The sequence below is a fragment of the Coenobita brevimanus genome, chromosome 44 (genome assembly GCF_032717465.1).
Source record: "Coenobita brevimanus isolate Jiangsu-jjx chromosome 44, ASM3271746v2, whole genome shotgun sequence".
In the NCBI taxonomy this organism is placed as follows: domain Eukaryota; kingdom Metazoa; phylum Arthropoda; class Malacostraca; order Decapoda; family Coenobitidae; genus Coenobita; species Coenobita brevimanus.
The window spans coordinates 25330795-25346051 of record NC_136997.1 but is presented as its reverse complement, the minus strand read 5'-3'; the positions used below and the strand labels follow the sequence as shown (position 1 = coordinate 25346051).

Sequence of the window (15257 nt, the reverse complement as noted above, 5' to 3'; positions counted from 1 at the left end):
GACAAATACGGTACGTAAAAAGTAATGATTTTATTAGACAAATACATAAGAATCGATTATATTATTAGAGAGATACACTACACAGTATAAACATTAGAAGAGCCTTCAACAAACACTATGAAAATAATAGTAATAATAATAATAATATATAATAATGATAATAATAATAATAATAATAATAATAATAATAATAATAATCAGTAACAGGCTTCAGATTCGTTTCTTCTCGTATATCATAGATTTATTTGTTTATAATTGTTACCATGTTCAGGCTTTTTTTTTCTTTAGTGTATTATCGTAGTTATTATCGTTCCCTATCAGTTAGAGAGAGAGAGAGAGAGAGAGAGAGAGAGAGAAGACTAATGTCCTCTGAGGAAGTTTCATTGTCCACTTTTCTGCTCCTGTGACGGCTTCAAATCCCAGTAGTTCAAGCAACTTCGTTCTGTGCCTTCGAAGCCTCTTGTATCAAAGAATTCCTGCGTTTTTTTGTGTGTGTTTAGAGACTGAGTAGGAGAGTTCCATGAGGAGGGTGATGGCAGAGACGACCACCCCGAGGCCCAACACTATGAAAGCGCCTTGTAGATGTTCTAGGTTCAATACTCCTTTACCTCGAGCCTGTGGGGATGACAAAACAGATAGATTAATGGATAGATAGATAGATTGATAGATAGATATACAGACAGATAGATAGATAGACAGATAGATAGATGGACAGATAGATAAGTAGGTAGCTACACCGATAGATATTCGTTATAGTGTTAAGCTGTAGGGAAAGAAAAAGTGGAGAAACAAAAGATGAAAATAGTACAGAAACAAGACAGCATTTGTGTGTGTGTGTGTGTGTGTGTGTGTGTGTGTGTGTGTGTGTGTGTGTGTGCTTTATCTCTTGTTTTTTCACTCAATCCCTACAGCTTAACAATAATTGTAGCATAAAGTTTTCATTTGCTAGTTTACATTTTTATCAAAGGTAGCAACCAAGTACACATTAGCTACACAACAAAACAACTCTTATCTGTATAATAATTGCTGCCATGATTACTAACATGTCAAACGTTTTACCGGCTGTGTGCCGGCAGACTTTGGACCCTCATGGAGCCGTGGTGCTGGCCAATTATCGACCTTTTTTTTTTTTCGCTATATAGGTTTGAAATGATGAGAAAACATGGAGGACTACTATAAAAGTACTCACAGCAGCCATTTAGGTCGATTCTGAAGTCGATTCTCCCTGAGCAGGCGGCTGAAAACTCGGAGTAACGCATGTAGACTGCACCACCCGCCACCACCACGCGTCACGGGAATCAGAAGCTCTGCACTTTCCTCATCGGTAAGTATGCTGTTCGAGCCAAGGACACTCTTGTTGGGTATACAGATGATACAGGAAGTGTCCCCAAGCATAGTTATGTACGTTGGCGCATTATGATAAGCAAGTGAGTCAGTCGGATTGTCCATAAAATGTTCGTAATAGTTATTTTTCTATGTTTTTGATGTAGAAAGTCTGTGCCCACACGTATTATACAGTACAGAATATTTGTTTCTCACATATCTTGTAATTCTACACACCGTTGGTGTTCTTCCTCGCACACTTAACGCATTACCGTTCTCTTTTCTCACACGGCAAAATTCTCACATCGTGTCATTTCACTTAGTATATTTTCTCGCTTACACACACGTACATAAGTAATATTTTACATCACCTACTATTATAATATCACTAACACTACTTTCTTATCATATTACACTTACTTATGAGATAATTATCATTACATATTATTTACAAGTATACACATTTCACTTGCGTCTTTTTTCTCATTCTTCTGTTCAGTTAGTAGCGGAGGAGGGTGTGGTATTCCTCAGAGCAGGGAATGATGCGCAGACCCACGTCACACTGAACACACTGGTAGCGTGAGTCCTTCTGCTGTGTACAGGGTCTGATGCTGCTCTGTTGGCACACATGACAGCACTGTTGCACATTCCTGTGCATCTCTGTGGCAGGGTCCATGCTGGGGAAGTGATGGCCGGTGAGTCGAAAAGGTGAGTCACTGCAGTGGGGTTGACGAGAGGTCGCACGATCATGCCCATGAGTCCTGTATCATTAAATCGTGAGGACCGTGAAAACCTGAGGATGAGGGCGCACACCCCCAAAAGTCTCTTCTCGGCTAATTTTCACCATTCATAAGTGTATTCATACATCATCATCTTTGTCGATGTTTTTTCCAGCTGATAAGAATGAAAAATGGAGGGGAAAATCAAATACTAGTACCTTAACCCGCCCCGTCCCAGAGACGTGGATTCACGTCCTCACATGATGTGCACTCATATCCCGGAGACGTAAATTAACGCGGCAACATTGCAAGGTCCCTAATTTGCACAATTTTCAATTTTCGCGAGTGATTTTGCAAGTGATTTTTGGCACGTATACACAGGACACCTTCCTCTATTCCTCTACAAGATGCCATGCAGGGACAATGCCTTACACCGCATAACCTCTCCCTCCCCTGCACGCCATTGTCTCAGCAATTCACCTGTTACCAGTGACTTGGCCAATTAAGACATTCAGGGCCAGAGTGATTCCCCAATTGATGACAATGTGGAAGACAAAGTTTACATAGCATCAGAGGAAGAAACAGTCAGAAATGATGATCAGGTAATTTGGCAAAAAAAGGTCATGAATGGTGATGAGTTAGTGAGTGAAACAATGCTTATAATGCCTATATTACTGTTTGAAAACCAATATACTCTTGTACTATATATAAATTCGTACCAAGTAAATAAATAAATACTGTTTATGAGTGGATAAAATAGTTAACCTCCCATAGAACTCGTTTTCTTTGGTGCCAGCCTGTTAGAAAACCCAGTCAGGTAAGGAGGTACTCATACCTGGATTGAGTAATTTTACCTCAGGTGAACAATTTCTCTATGAATTTTCGATGTTTCTCACCAAAAGCGAATGTTTAAGCCTAAAAAAAAAAAGGTCCAAAAATGTCGGGACTGGGGCGTACCACTGCCCAGAAAACATCGGGATGGAGCGGGTTAGGGCGAGGATATATTTTCCTCATCTTAAGGTGCTAGCATTTGATTTTCCCCTCTTTTTTTCATGCCTATCAGCTGGAAAAAAACATCGACAAAGACGATGATGTAGGTTTTATGGCGATGAGTACATATGAATGGTGAAAATTAGCCGAGAAGAGAATTTTTGGGGCGAACCTGGTGCCCTCGTCCTCAGATTTTCACGGTCTTCACGATTTAATGATACACCGGTGAGTTCCCTGCACATTTCTCTAACCCCTACACCGCGGGCATGTTTACCGATGTTTTGCGTGTGCCGCGGGGTTATTCGGGCTCCGACAGACTCTCAAAAAATATTTGCCAAAAATCAGTTATTAGTCCCAGAATATTAAAATTACATATGCTTATGGCACATACCTTCAGCTTTCTCCTGGGATGTTTGTTGAGCCTTCGTCGGTTACCGTAGGACTTGTGGAGACCTCTGAAGTTGGGTAACGAAGTTTCCACTTTACACTTCCCGACAACCCATAATATGATTACCACAGCCAGATATTAACACTATAAACACTACTCTATGATTTTCAAGTAGTTTGGGATCCATACTCCAAAAAAAAAAAAACACTGTGAAAGCAATGAGAATTATGAGCGCGTCTGACCGTCGCACTTGCGCTAGTTCGCTCTTTATATTATTCATAAAACCCCTCACACTTTATATTTCTATTACTATATAACACTTATATATATCTACAGTGTTTATCCATAAGTTTCCTTCAGTAGTATTAGTTTATTGTCACTGTAGGGATTCAATTTCTTTCAGTAAAATACGTAGCATTCACTTTCTCGTCATGTATACCAGCACTGAGAGTGAATGTCACTTTCAATTTCCCTTTCATAACTTATAGTATTCAGACATGCTAGAGTGAAACTTTCACTTTCATTACTCCTAGGGTATATACTCATATTCTTATAATACTACTCATTTACATTTCTATTTATGTTCTCTATTTTATTTACGTTATTTATATTTCTATTTTATTTACACTGTGTTATGCACTGTCACTTGAAGTAACTTATAAAACTATTTTCCATTGTTCACATATATTTACATTCATTACTTTCACTTGCTGTTTACACATTATTTACACATTATTTACAATTCCCCTTACACTGTTTTACTCAATAGAAATATCGTAGTCACTCTTTTATCAATTGTCAGCCCTTTACCTCTTTCCACACGAGGTTTAGTAGAGGGTAAAGGTCACAGGGCCCTTTGCATGGGGGTGAAAAAGTCCCTGAAGTCAGCAAGAGGAAACAGACATACCTCCACTTCGGAAGATGAGAGTGAACTGATAAGGGAGGGCTGGGTGGAGGCCTACTTAGGGGATATTCAGTACTACCAACGTTAGCTCTTGAAACAGCTATGTATAGCACTGAAATGATTGGCAGGAAATCTAGACAATACATTATTAATTATGTAGTTCCAGGTGAATGTAAATATCACTTAGGCTTCTCCCTTCCCTCCTTATATGTATATTTATTACGAAAATAGATTATACGGCATATTTCAAGGGGAAAAAAACAGCGAAAATTAGCGAACGAGTGCACGTGAGGTGTTGTCAGGTGATAATTAGCCAATTCCAGGTGTATGGCACTCTCACTTACCTTATTTCTTTCTTGTATATATTATTTGGTATAAGAATAGGGCATAGGGCTTATTTCAATGGATGAAATCAGTGAAAAATTCCAGGGAAGATTTACTTAGCGTAGCACGGCCGGGCAGGTGAGAGGATAGGGTAATGGTGGGGGGGTTGGGTGGGGAGTCAAGAACGGGGAGAAATGGCTAAATTGTCAACAATGGATGGGAGTACAGATGAGATTAGGAGTGCTGACTAGTGTTGGACATTGGCAGTACTGATAGATGATATAAGCCCCCACTTGGAAGCCCGGGTGAATTCAAAATAACACAGAATCACAAAAGCGACGCCCTGCAGTATGATCCCTTGCTCACAAGCGTCACGAAAGTGACGCCCCGCGGTTAAGGGGCTAATAAATGCGTTGAAGGTTTCTCTGGTTCCCGTTGTACTGGCATGGAGGATGTGGGCATTCAGGACCGTGATATCAATAAGTTGAAAGTACAACTTCTTGTACCATTTCATTGTGGACCTGGCACATTCAACAGTGGATACCATGGTGTAGTGCCCGGAAGTGATAATGAGTTGTATCAAGTTCATATGACCAAAAGTTCGGTTTAGTGAGAGTGTGGCTGAGACATAGTTGTTACCATGCGGACGTGACCAGAACATAGATTAAGTTACCTAGTTGCTAAGTCATTTTTTTCCAACTGTAATTTACTAGTATTAAGTCTCTTTATAATATAAAATCTCAAGTGGATGGGAACAGGTGACTTTGGTCACGTAATCCAGCATAATGTATGCGTGTGCAAAGTGATGTAAAGCACAATGATTTTTATTGTTTTTCGATGTAAGGGTATAAAGAGAGAAGTGTTGGTAAGTAAGTATTGTAACTAGAGACTGTAATTTTTTTCAGGTAATCGATTGTAAAAGGAAAAACATTACATTGAGTCTATCGCGAGTCTTTAATAATAAAAATTTTAAATAACGTAAGCCGACATCCCCCCATCCCCCTTTGCGGCCGTGATAGGTGACGGATGGTCGGTACTGTCGTCATCCTCCTCCTCCCCTCCCCCCTCCAAGGAATTCTGAAGTGTGTATCGGTGACGCCATTAGCCATTGGAAGAGCAAGTCCCGAGTTTCCCTCCTCACCTCCCCTGTATTTTTGAGACGAATAGTGAGGTATTTCCCATATTTTTGTGTATTGTACTTTATATTATTATTTAGTGTGTAACTGGAATACGAGAATACTAGCTACAGAGTTCTGTCTGAGCCTCAGATAAATGTGTTATTTTTGTGGGGCCAAATATCAGGTGCCTTGGAACTGTAAATTATTTATTAATGTGTTGGTGTGACTTTGCAATTCAGTACTTATTAGGGCTATGTTGTGAGTTAATGTTCACGTAGTTACTTTGTGAGGCACAGTGATATTGATGCAGTGATGATTTTCATGGTTAGAGTTAAAGTTATTCATGCTTACTGTGTTTGTTACAGTATTTTTTCTTCCATGTTATCCCTACAATAAGTATTATTTTGAGCAGACCTATGTGTCTGTAATGCCATGTGTTCTTCTGTTATTCCTTGAGATGCCGAGTGTTGTAACCCATGTTTCTTTATTATGAGACTTTCCTGATCATGTGAAGGGATTACTTGCGTTGGGGAGAATAGTTATTCATTATTCATATTAACTTCTAGTCGGTCCAAGTGTGGAGGTAGAAGTACCAGTGAGTGAGTCAAAGTTGAAGTGTGGAGGTCAAGGTCCCAGTGAGTGTGTCCAGGTCCCAGTGCGTGAGTCAAGGTCCCAGTGTGGAAGTCAAGGTACGGAGTGGCAGAGGACTGGACCAGTGAACTATGTGCTCAGAGGGATGATTATGAAGAAACATGACTGGGACCAAGGAGCTAAGTTTTGTGGATTTCATACTAGGAACATATATTTCCTTTTGAGCAACGTACCAACTGATTCAGGTTTAATCTGTAAAGCAAGTAGCTGGGGAATATTTCTACCTTTTGGTCTTGTTAATACACATTTCCTCCCACTCGAACTTTAAAGTTTGTATAACCCTTGAGAACTGTTGGTATAGAGTTTACCTAATAGTTGTAACTTAGAAGCATTTGGGGAAATTGCGAAGGTCGGGCTTGGGTTGGCCTAGTTGGAGACTGGCTCCGTCATTTTGGCATGCTACCATTCTTAACTTGACCACTTGAAATATGATAAACGCAACCAAAGAGGCCGCTAGTGGGAGAGAGTCTCCATCAATCTGAGTTCCCGACCATTCCAGCACACAGTGGTCATCAATAGTGACTTGATTTCTGCCCCTTTTGACCATGTAAAAGTCTGGATCGCAGAGATGACAGTACAATGGCATCTGACTGGTCGACTAGCTTCATATTTACGTTGTATTCTATGACAGCTTCAAGCTTCCACACTGGCACACAACTCTCGCTCTGATAGTCAACTGACCTGGTGCGGTGTATCAGAGGGCAGTGCGCTATAGAGAGAAGGTTTACTTCTCGGTTGTGGTGCCAGGCTATGGTTAGGATGTTATTAGCCTTATAAAGCACCACCTCCTTCACCAGCTTCCAGCCCATATGCACCATATGCCACCTGTTCTTGATGGTACCGCACACTCCCGTCTCTTGCAGCTGCAGGAACCGAGCAAGAAGGGGGCTGGTATACCAGTTATCCAGGTACAGTACGGGCCCACGATGAAGATACTTCTTCATCATCATCCTCACTGCGGCTCCTGAAAGTCCAAGAGTCCTGTCCTCCATAATCTCCGTTTGTGAACCGGTGTACTGGACTATGTCCTGCACATATCCATTCTTGCATCACACATTACGAAGATTTTGAAGCCACAACGGTGCCTCTTGCTGGGGATTTACTGCATGAAGGAAATATTCCCCCTCCACAACACAAGACTCTTGTCTATGACCAGATCCCGTGTGGATGAAGAGAGACAGAACCTCTCCTTCAGGTGATAGAAAACCAACCGAGGTGATGGAAAACCAACCAAATCCTTTGCATCGAATCAAAGTTGTTGATGTTTACATGGATGAAAGTATCAAAGAAATGCAGGCAGCTCAGAATATACTGGAATCTGTTCCTGCCCATTACTTTCCCGAAGAAGGGCGTCGCCATCATGGGGTCAACAGTCCAATAGGATGGCAGTCTGCTCTTCTTGATTAGCCCCATCAGGAGAACCGGGACCAGGAACAAGTACATTTCATCCAAAGAGACGTCGGCGTTGAAGAGGTGGCTGTGGGGTGTTTGCATTGCACCCCCACAGCAGAAGGAGGGATAGGCATTGGTAAGGAGAACAATTTTCAAGACAAATTCCCTTGAGGAGGAATTCTTGAAAAAATCAATCCTCTCTAAGGCTTGAGTAAGGCCAGGGACATTACAGCCAGCCCTGTCCCCGGCAGTGAAGGGATGAATGATGGAGGAAAAATCACTCCCATCATCCCACTCCCAGGTCATGTCGTTGCCTCCTTCCATGCCTCCCTCATCACCACTTGGGGCACCGTCACCATCATCAAGATGGGAAGGAAGTTGGGGAGTAGGTAGGGGAGGATGCCTTGCAGCCACACTGCTTTCAGACTTCTGCTTTTCTTCCCCCTGCCTTTCCTCTTCCCTCCTTTCCCCACCGTTCAAGGCTGTGGAGAGGAAGGATGAGGAGGCAGAGGCGAGGCAGAGGCCAGACAACACGTGGTGGCAGGGTGGTAGAGGTGCTTGGTTGAGGTGTGGGTGAGCGGCGTGGTGAACGCGCTCTCACGCCACCTGACCCAGGTGAGTGAAACAAAGAAGTACTCATCCTGTACATTTTCCTTTCCCTGCCTTCCTCACTCCTTTTGGTTTTCCTGGGTAAGCCCGCCCATTTAGGCAGCTTGGAGGTGCTTTGTACTGCCTCTTCATCACTAGATCACTAGATGAATCATCCAAGTGGTGAGGGTGGCGTGGTGGTGGTGGTGGTGGCTGTGGTTTGCCTCATGGCTCACTAAGTCGAGTGGTGGCTAGCTTATACACCATATATCTAGCCTTTCTTGGTGATGGTATTTCTTCATCACTGCTGGTTTCTACGTCTGGCTGAATGTTGTCTTTATCAGCCACATCGTCATCGACGGAAGAACTTGCTTTCACCATCATAGGAGATGAACAAAAGGGCATCAATCTCAGGCTGTGAAAGACCATGGTTTGACATCATGTTCACACAAGCAGTGACAAAGTAGGACTGAGGAGCAGATCTCCCGTACACCACAGGAGCAGCCTGGGCGACTCACAGCGTGAGTACAGATGCGTGGAGGGTGTGTCTATGTCCATGCCAGTCATCTCCCACCAAATTTGAAAAATTCGCGTGTTTACACATTTTGCAAATGCAGACCATACACGTACAGCTCTGGCACTGACTGCAGTCGTAGGCACCGCCTACATGTATGGCTCTGGCACACGGCGGGTTAAGTGGAATGGAGCAACATGAATCCGTAGAATTTTACAGATACTGAGAAGAGGTCTGAGTGATTGACATGTATTTAGGCTGTATCTCACATTTTTAAATCAAATGCTTCTATAAGTATTTGTTAATCCTGTCTCCATTAACCCTATCATGGTCGGGACAACCCTAGTATTTTATTTAATGTAACCCCAGATTATTTTATTCAACTGAGAGTGAATCATAAGAGTCTGAACTTATTATACTCTCTTCATTTTTGTCACCGGGTTTTTAAAATAAATGCAAATATTAAATGATAATGTTCAATAATAGTGAAGAGCAGGGCCAATGAATGTCTTGCTAAATCAAGCCATGATTACTTTACACTGGCTTGCTTCGCACGATTCTCTAAGAACGAGAATTTATAAACTTTCTCAACAGTACACAGCAGAGACTAATTACTCAACTGCTGTTTATTAGTACTGTTAGCCTCTGGAGAAAGTTACTTCACTCCTGACAATAAATAACTAATACTATTAATAATATCAGGTTCTTGCTGATGCATAACTCCTAGAAGGCACAACGGATTTTAAGCTTAATACGACAAGACTGGCCTAAGTACCAGTTATGAATGGCAAAACGTTTATGCAAGCTAGGAGCTATAAGGGAAATAAGCTTAATTGTGGAGAAATGAAACACAACTTTACATTACATTAAGCTCAAGAAAAAGAACTGTTAAATTTATTGATTACAAAGAAATAAATTTAACGTTTCATTTCAAATGAAATCAAATAAAGAGATAGTACTCACTCACTCACTCAAAAGCTAAATTCTTACGCCTAGGAAAAGCACCTTAACTAAACTCTTAAGTCTAGGAAAACGAAAAGAAAATACTGGTCAATGAATGTGGTGTATCACCAAGAAGGGTGGGAGCCTAGAGAACTGTAGTCTAGTGGAGTCTGGGTGCTAGCTGACCTCTCACTGCTGGAGCACAGAACCTCACTCCGTCACAACAGACACTTGACTGACTATTCAAATACGATGTATGGGTAATGGACTGGCCAGCGGAAAAATGCGTGGCTAACGGTTTAGGCAAGCAGCGGCGAACAATAAGGAAACAATAATATCGCTAGAGCACTTAATGACGTGCATTAGATCGGTCACTTTTAAAACAGTGACGAATGTTTTGAAAAGTATACCACCGAAATGGAGAGAGAAACGGTTAACTGTGCGATACACAGTGAGTTTTCCACTAATAGTTCGTGGTTTCTCACAAAAGGAAAATGTCGCGAATTTGATTCCTGACAATTTTATCTTGGTCCAGATTTTCTTCCTTGTCCAGCTTATTTCTCGTCACTCAGTGGTAGAATGAGACAATACTACGGTTCTACATCCTTTTCATAGCACTTGTTCGTGACTAGCATCATACTCTAGTCTCAATCTATTGCCATAACAGCAAAAAAGATGAAGAGATTATATTTTTAGGTCAGGTTAAAGTAAAAGGAGTATGGTACTATATTGCTTTTATATTAACTTGACCTAATGTTGTCATCTCTTCATCTTCAGTCCTCAGTTGTAACAATAAAACTAGAATGTGATGATGGTCACAAAGACGTGCCATGGAAACAATGAACAGCTAATGTATTGTCTTTTTCCTCCTCTGAGCCATGTGAAATAAAATGCAAAAAGATGAAGCTCTGAGCAAGGTTAAGGTACAAAAGAGTACGATATTTTTAGTCCCAGGCTCATCTGAACCTGAACCCAGTGGACTGCAGCCTGGTTACCCATCTGCAGATCACCAGTCTCTTTTGGGGGAATAGGGAGGGAATTGAGGGACGTTCATCTAACTAGGCAGCGGAGCCACTCAGTCATTTCGGCACAACCACGTGAAGGCGTCCCCCTCCAATGCCCTTTGTGTTATAAGGGTAAATTACATCTTTTTCTCACTGATGTTCCAAGCCTCGTAGTTCTTCTTCATAAGCGTTTTATTTTCCTATTACATCTTAACATCCTCATGTCACCGATGCAAACCATGTCGAAATGAAAAAGCTGTATGATAATTACAAGGTAAAATTAAGGACTGTGCAATATAAATGCTTACCGAAAAGTTTTTAAAGTTTCCTACGTCAGTGAGAAGCAGGACAATTATCAATGCCGTAATTAAGATATCAAACCCATGCTTAACTCAAGGCCAAACTTCAGCCAGTGGGACATCCTGTGTACAACTAACAAAACTTGGAAAATAAATCACTAAGGAAGAGTTACTGAGATGCTTCCTTTGCTATCTAAAATACGTAAAAAAAAGAAGATAATTCGCTATGAAAAAATGTTACGAAGCCTCCTATAGAGCAAAAATACGTCTACCGATTCCCAAATCAAAGGCGAACTTTTGCCAGTGAACCTTCCCGAATGCAGCTAAATCGCTCACTCAAACACCAGACTTAATCACAGTCTGGACCTGAGCGAAAGATTTATCACATCAGCAAGAAATGGGGATAGGGGTCGGGAGGAGATCTATGTACTACAGCAGCGAACTTTTTTGAATATCTCAGCCAATCTTGAAGTTACAAGATAGACACCAATTTGGAAATCGCATAAAAACGCTCAGTTATGTTCATTTCATAGACAACAAGTAATTTCCAATAGTTTTTTTTTTTTTTTTTAAATCGAGGAAACGATTTTTTATAAGGCAGATTAGCGTAAGAGCCGGCAGCGAATGAAGTAACGGATTAAAGTTGCGTGAGTAGCTCAGCAATATTTTCCGACGATTGCTGAGAGAGTTGGTTTTAGGGAAGGTGAGGGAATATTTTTGGTGAAATCTAATGATATCTTTTTAGATCAGGAAATCAGAGGAAGATGATGTGCCACATGAGACAATACTCAGTACTGCCTGACTTGCTCGCTCGCTCATTCAAACACGTTCCACACTTTCAGTGTGGACGCTTATTACATGTTAAATCTTGCAGATAAATCGCTAAGGAAGAGGTGCTACGAGTCAATTACCTGCGAACTTTTTCCCAGGAAGCTTCCGATGTGCAAAAAATAAATATTGGAAATAAATCGCTAAGGAAGAGGTGCTACGACTCACTTGCGAACTTTTTCCCAGGAGGCTTCCGGTGTGCAGTTGATAGATCTTGGAAAGGATCCCGGTCTCCAGAAGGCGGATGAGGTTGTCTGAGATGAGGCGGGTGTAGGGGGTGTTGCGACGCAGTAACCAGATCATAAAGTGTTTGTATATCTGTGGAAGTCGATACACTATACCACCAGCTGTGTGTCTGTGTATATATATCTCTTTATCTATCTGTCTGTGGGTGTGGGGGGTGTTATGATGTATTATCTAGATCATAAAGTTGCTGTATATCTGTGGAAGAAAGTACTCTGTACCACCAGTAGTGAGTGTGGTTGTTTGTTTCTGCTTGTTTGTTTATCTGTCTATCATCTCGTGTGTCTGTGTACATATCATTCTATTTGTCTATGTTTATCTATGCCTGTATAATTGTCTCTCCATTTGTACCCATGTCAACGTGTTTGCCTGTCAGTCTGTCTTTCTTATTGTGTGTGTGTGTGTGTGTGTGTGTGTGTGTGTGTGTGTGTGTATGTGTGTGTGTGTGTGTGTGTGTGTGTGTGTGTGTGTAAAATCTGTCCATCTATCCATCTGTCTGAATTTTTGGCTGTCTGTTTTTCTCTATGCCACCCACCTGCTCTCTCATAATATAAGTATCCCGAGTCAAATTCTTGCGATGCTGCGTGTAAATCAGATAATCAATAGACTCAATCAGACTATGTGTCCTCCTCATCACCAGCTCCAGCGTGGCCCCATACGGATCGTGGGTGGTCATGTTGGGGTCGATGTATAGCCTCCTCCCAAGTTCGCCTAGGATGGGGTTCTCTGAGCTCCTTAAGGCGTCTGGTACAAAGCTTCCATATTCGTACATCACGGGCCTGGAGAGAGAGAGAGAGAGAGAGAGAGAGAAAGAGAGGATCATCATGAATCATCATTGTCATTTCCATCACCACCATTTCCACTCTAGACATTTTCCTCACTTCGTAATAAGAACAAAAGAAAAGGAACCGACTCTTTTTATTCTAACTTGGTCTAAAATTATCATCTTGTCATGTTGAATGCTGAGTTGCAGCAATAAATTAACCTTAGAGACTAATATTAATCACGAAAAAGTGCAATGTAAAGCCGTTGCTTTGTCTTTATTCACAACTGAGTTATGTGAAACATGCTGGAAAAGGACAAAAACCTGGGCCAGGTTAAGGTGACATAAGTATAGGTAACAGGTGTCAACAGTAAGGTATGGAACATGATGGAGTCAAGTAGCTCTTGATATGAAATAAAATTGGAGGATATTAAACACAAATTTTATTCACCAATTTCTCTGCAGTTGCACCTTTTACCTTGACTTTTTTTTTTTTTAGCCGTTTGCATTCCATTAAAATCAAATAAACAGACAGTGATGTGGCAAACCTCTAATTCTCTTGTTTTCCTGAACTTCAATCCTCTGGATTCTCTATGATCTGGTTTTGACTAGCCTGTCATTCTCAGACTAATACGTTGTGTACATATCCATTAATTCTACCGACTATGAAAAATTCTTTTACTATCTTCCCGTGGCGTCCCATCAACGTGAATTAACGTCCACACGTTTTGTCACTGCCAATCCCGTCGACATACATAAACGCGAATCAATTGCAAGGTCCCTAATTTACACAATTTTCAATTTTCGCAAGTTATTTTTGGTACGTATACATGGGACACCTTCCTCTGCAAGATGCCAGGCAGGGACAATGCCTTACCCAGCATGACCTCCTCTCCCCCCTGCATGCCATTGTCTCAGCAATTCACCTGTTATCAGTGACCTGGCCAGTAAAGCCATGTCATGCCACAGTATGAAATTCAGGGCCAGAGTGATTCCCCAATTGATGACAATGAGGAGGACAAACATTAGAGGAAGAAACAGTAAGAAATGATGATCAGGTAACGTGGCAAAAAAAGGTCAGGTATGGTGATGAGTTAGTGAGTGAAACAATGCTTATAATGCCTACATTACTGCTTGAAAACCAATATACTCCTGTACTACATATAAATTCGTACCAAGTAAATAAATAAACACCGTTTATGAGTGGTGTGAAATAGTTATCCTCCCATAGAACTCGTTTTCTTTGGTGCCAGACTGTTAGAAACCCCAGTAAGGTAAGGAGGTACTCCTACCTGTACTGAGTATTTTAAACCTCAGGTGAGTGATTTCTCTATGAATTTTTGATGTTTCTCACCAAAAGCGGAGGTTTGAGCCAAAAAAAAAAAATCCAAAAATGGTCGGGATTGGGGGGAGTCAGTGGTGGAAAAGTGGTCGGGATGAGGTGGGTTAAGATGGAAACACATTTTGTCAATTTCTTCCTTCTCTGAAATCTCCAGTCTAGTTAATATTAATGTTCACCACTACCTTTGGCCCTCGTACAAATCAGCAGTTCACCTTGGTGAACAAACCTGTAACTTTTCTATCCCTAATAACAAAGCAGTTTGTACTGGCACAGCACCCTTCCTGTTTCCCTGACCACCTTTCCTTACAACTGATCCTTCTGCTTACTCTGTCAAAGTTTCCTCTTCACTGGGCTCCTCTGACCACAACCTTATCACCTTCATCTGTCCTATCGTTCCAGTAAGGCCTGTGGAATGTCCCAAGAAGGGGCAGTATTGGCACTGTGGAGCTGCTGATTGTGAGCCCTCAGGCGGTACTTCTATGATTTTCCCTAGAATGATCATTGCTTCCATGGCCGAGAGCCACCTGAGTTTGCCTTGCACATTATGGAATTTGTTCTGTCGGGCATGGAAGCAGACATTCCTTTCTTTATCTTTTGACTACCGAAAAAAGAAAGATATTTAACCCGTCAGCTGCGGCTATCACTTCACAGTGAGGACCTCCCTGTGCGGTATTCTCACCATACCTCAACTCTCTCATAACAGCACGAAAAATATAACAGTGTTCACGTCTTATATCTGTGCATCTCATAATGACATTTGTTTTTGATAAAATTCCATGGTAATGACGAAGTTGTGTTCAGAAATTGGAGAGGTTGGCGACATAAAGCATCTACCATATACCGAGTGTGAGAGAAAATGGAGTGATGGAGCGGAGCCTAAAATAAACTGAATATACCAAAATAAAAAGAATGATAAAAAAAAAGA

The 15257-nt window shown here is 41.4% G+C and overlaps 1 protein-coding gene across 1 annotated transcript; it reads right to left on the bottom strand.

The window, feature by feature from the left end:
- Nucleotides 1–465: 465 nt before the first annotated feature.
- LOC145398024 (uncharacterized) lies at nt 466–12999 on the bottom strand. The gene is made up of 3 exons (XM_080270989.1): nt 12763–12999; nt 12153–12302; nt 466–615 (listed from the first exon to the last, which is right to left on the bottom strand). Exons 1-3 carry the CDS (start codon nt 12997–12999, stop codon nt 466–468), a joined length of 537 nt encoding a protein of 178 aa, XP_080127115.1.
- Between the last annotated feature and the right edge of the window lie 2258 nt (nt 13000–15257).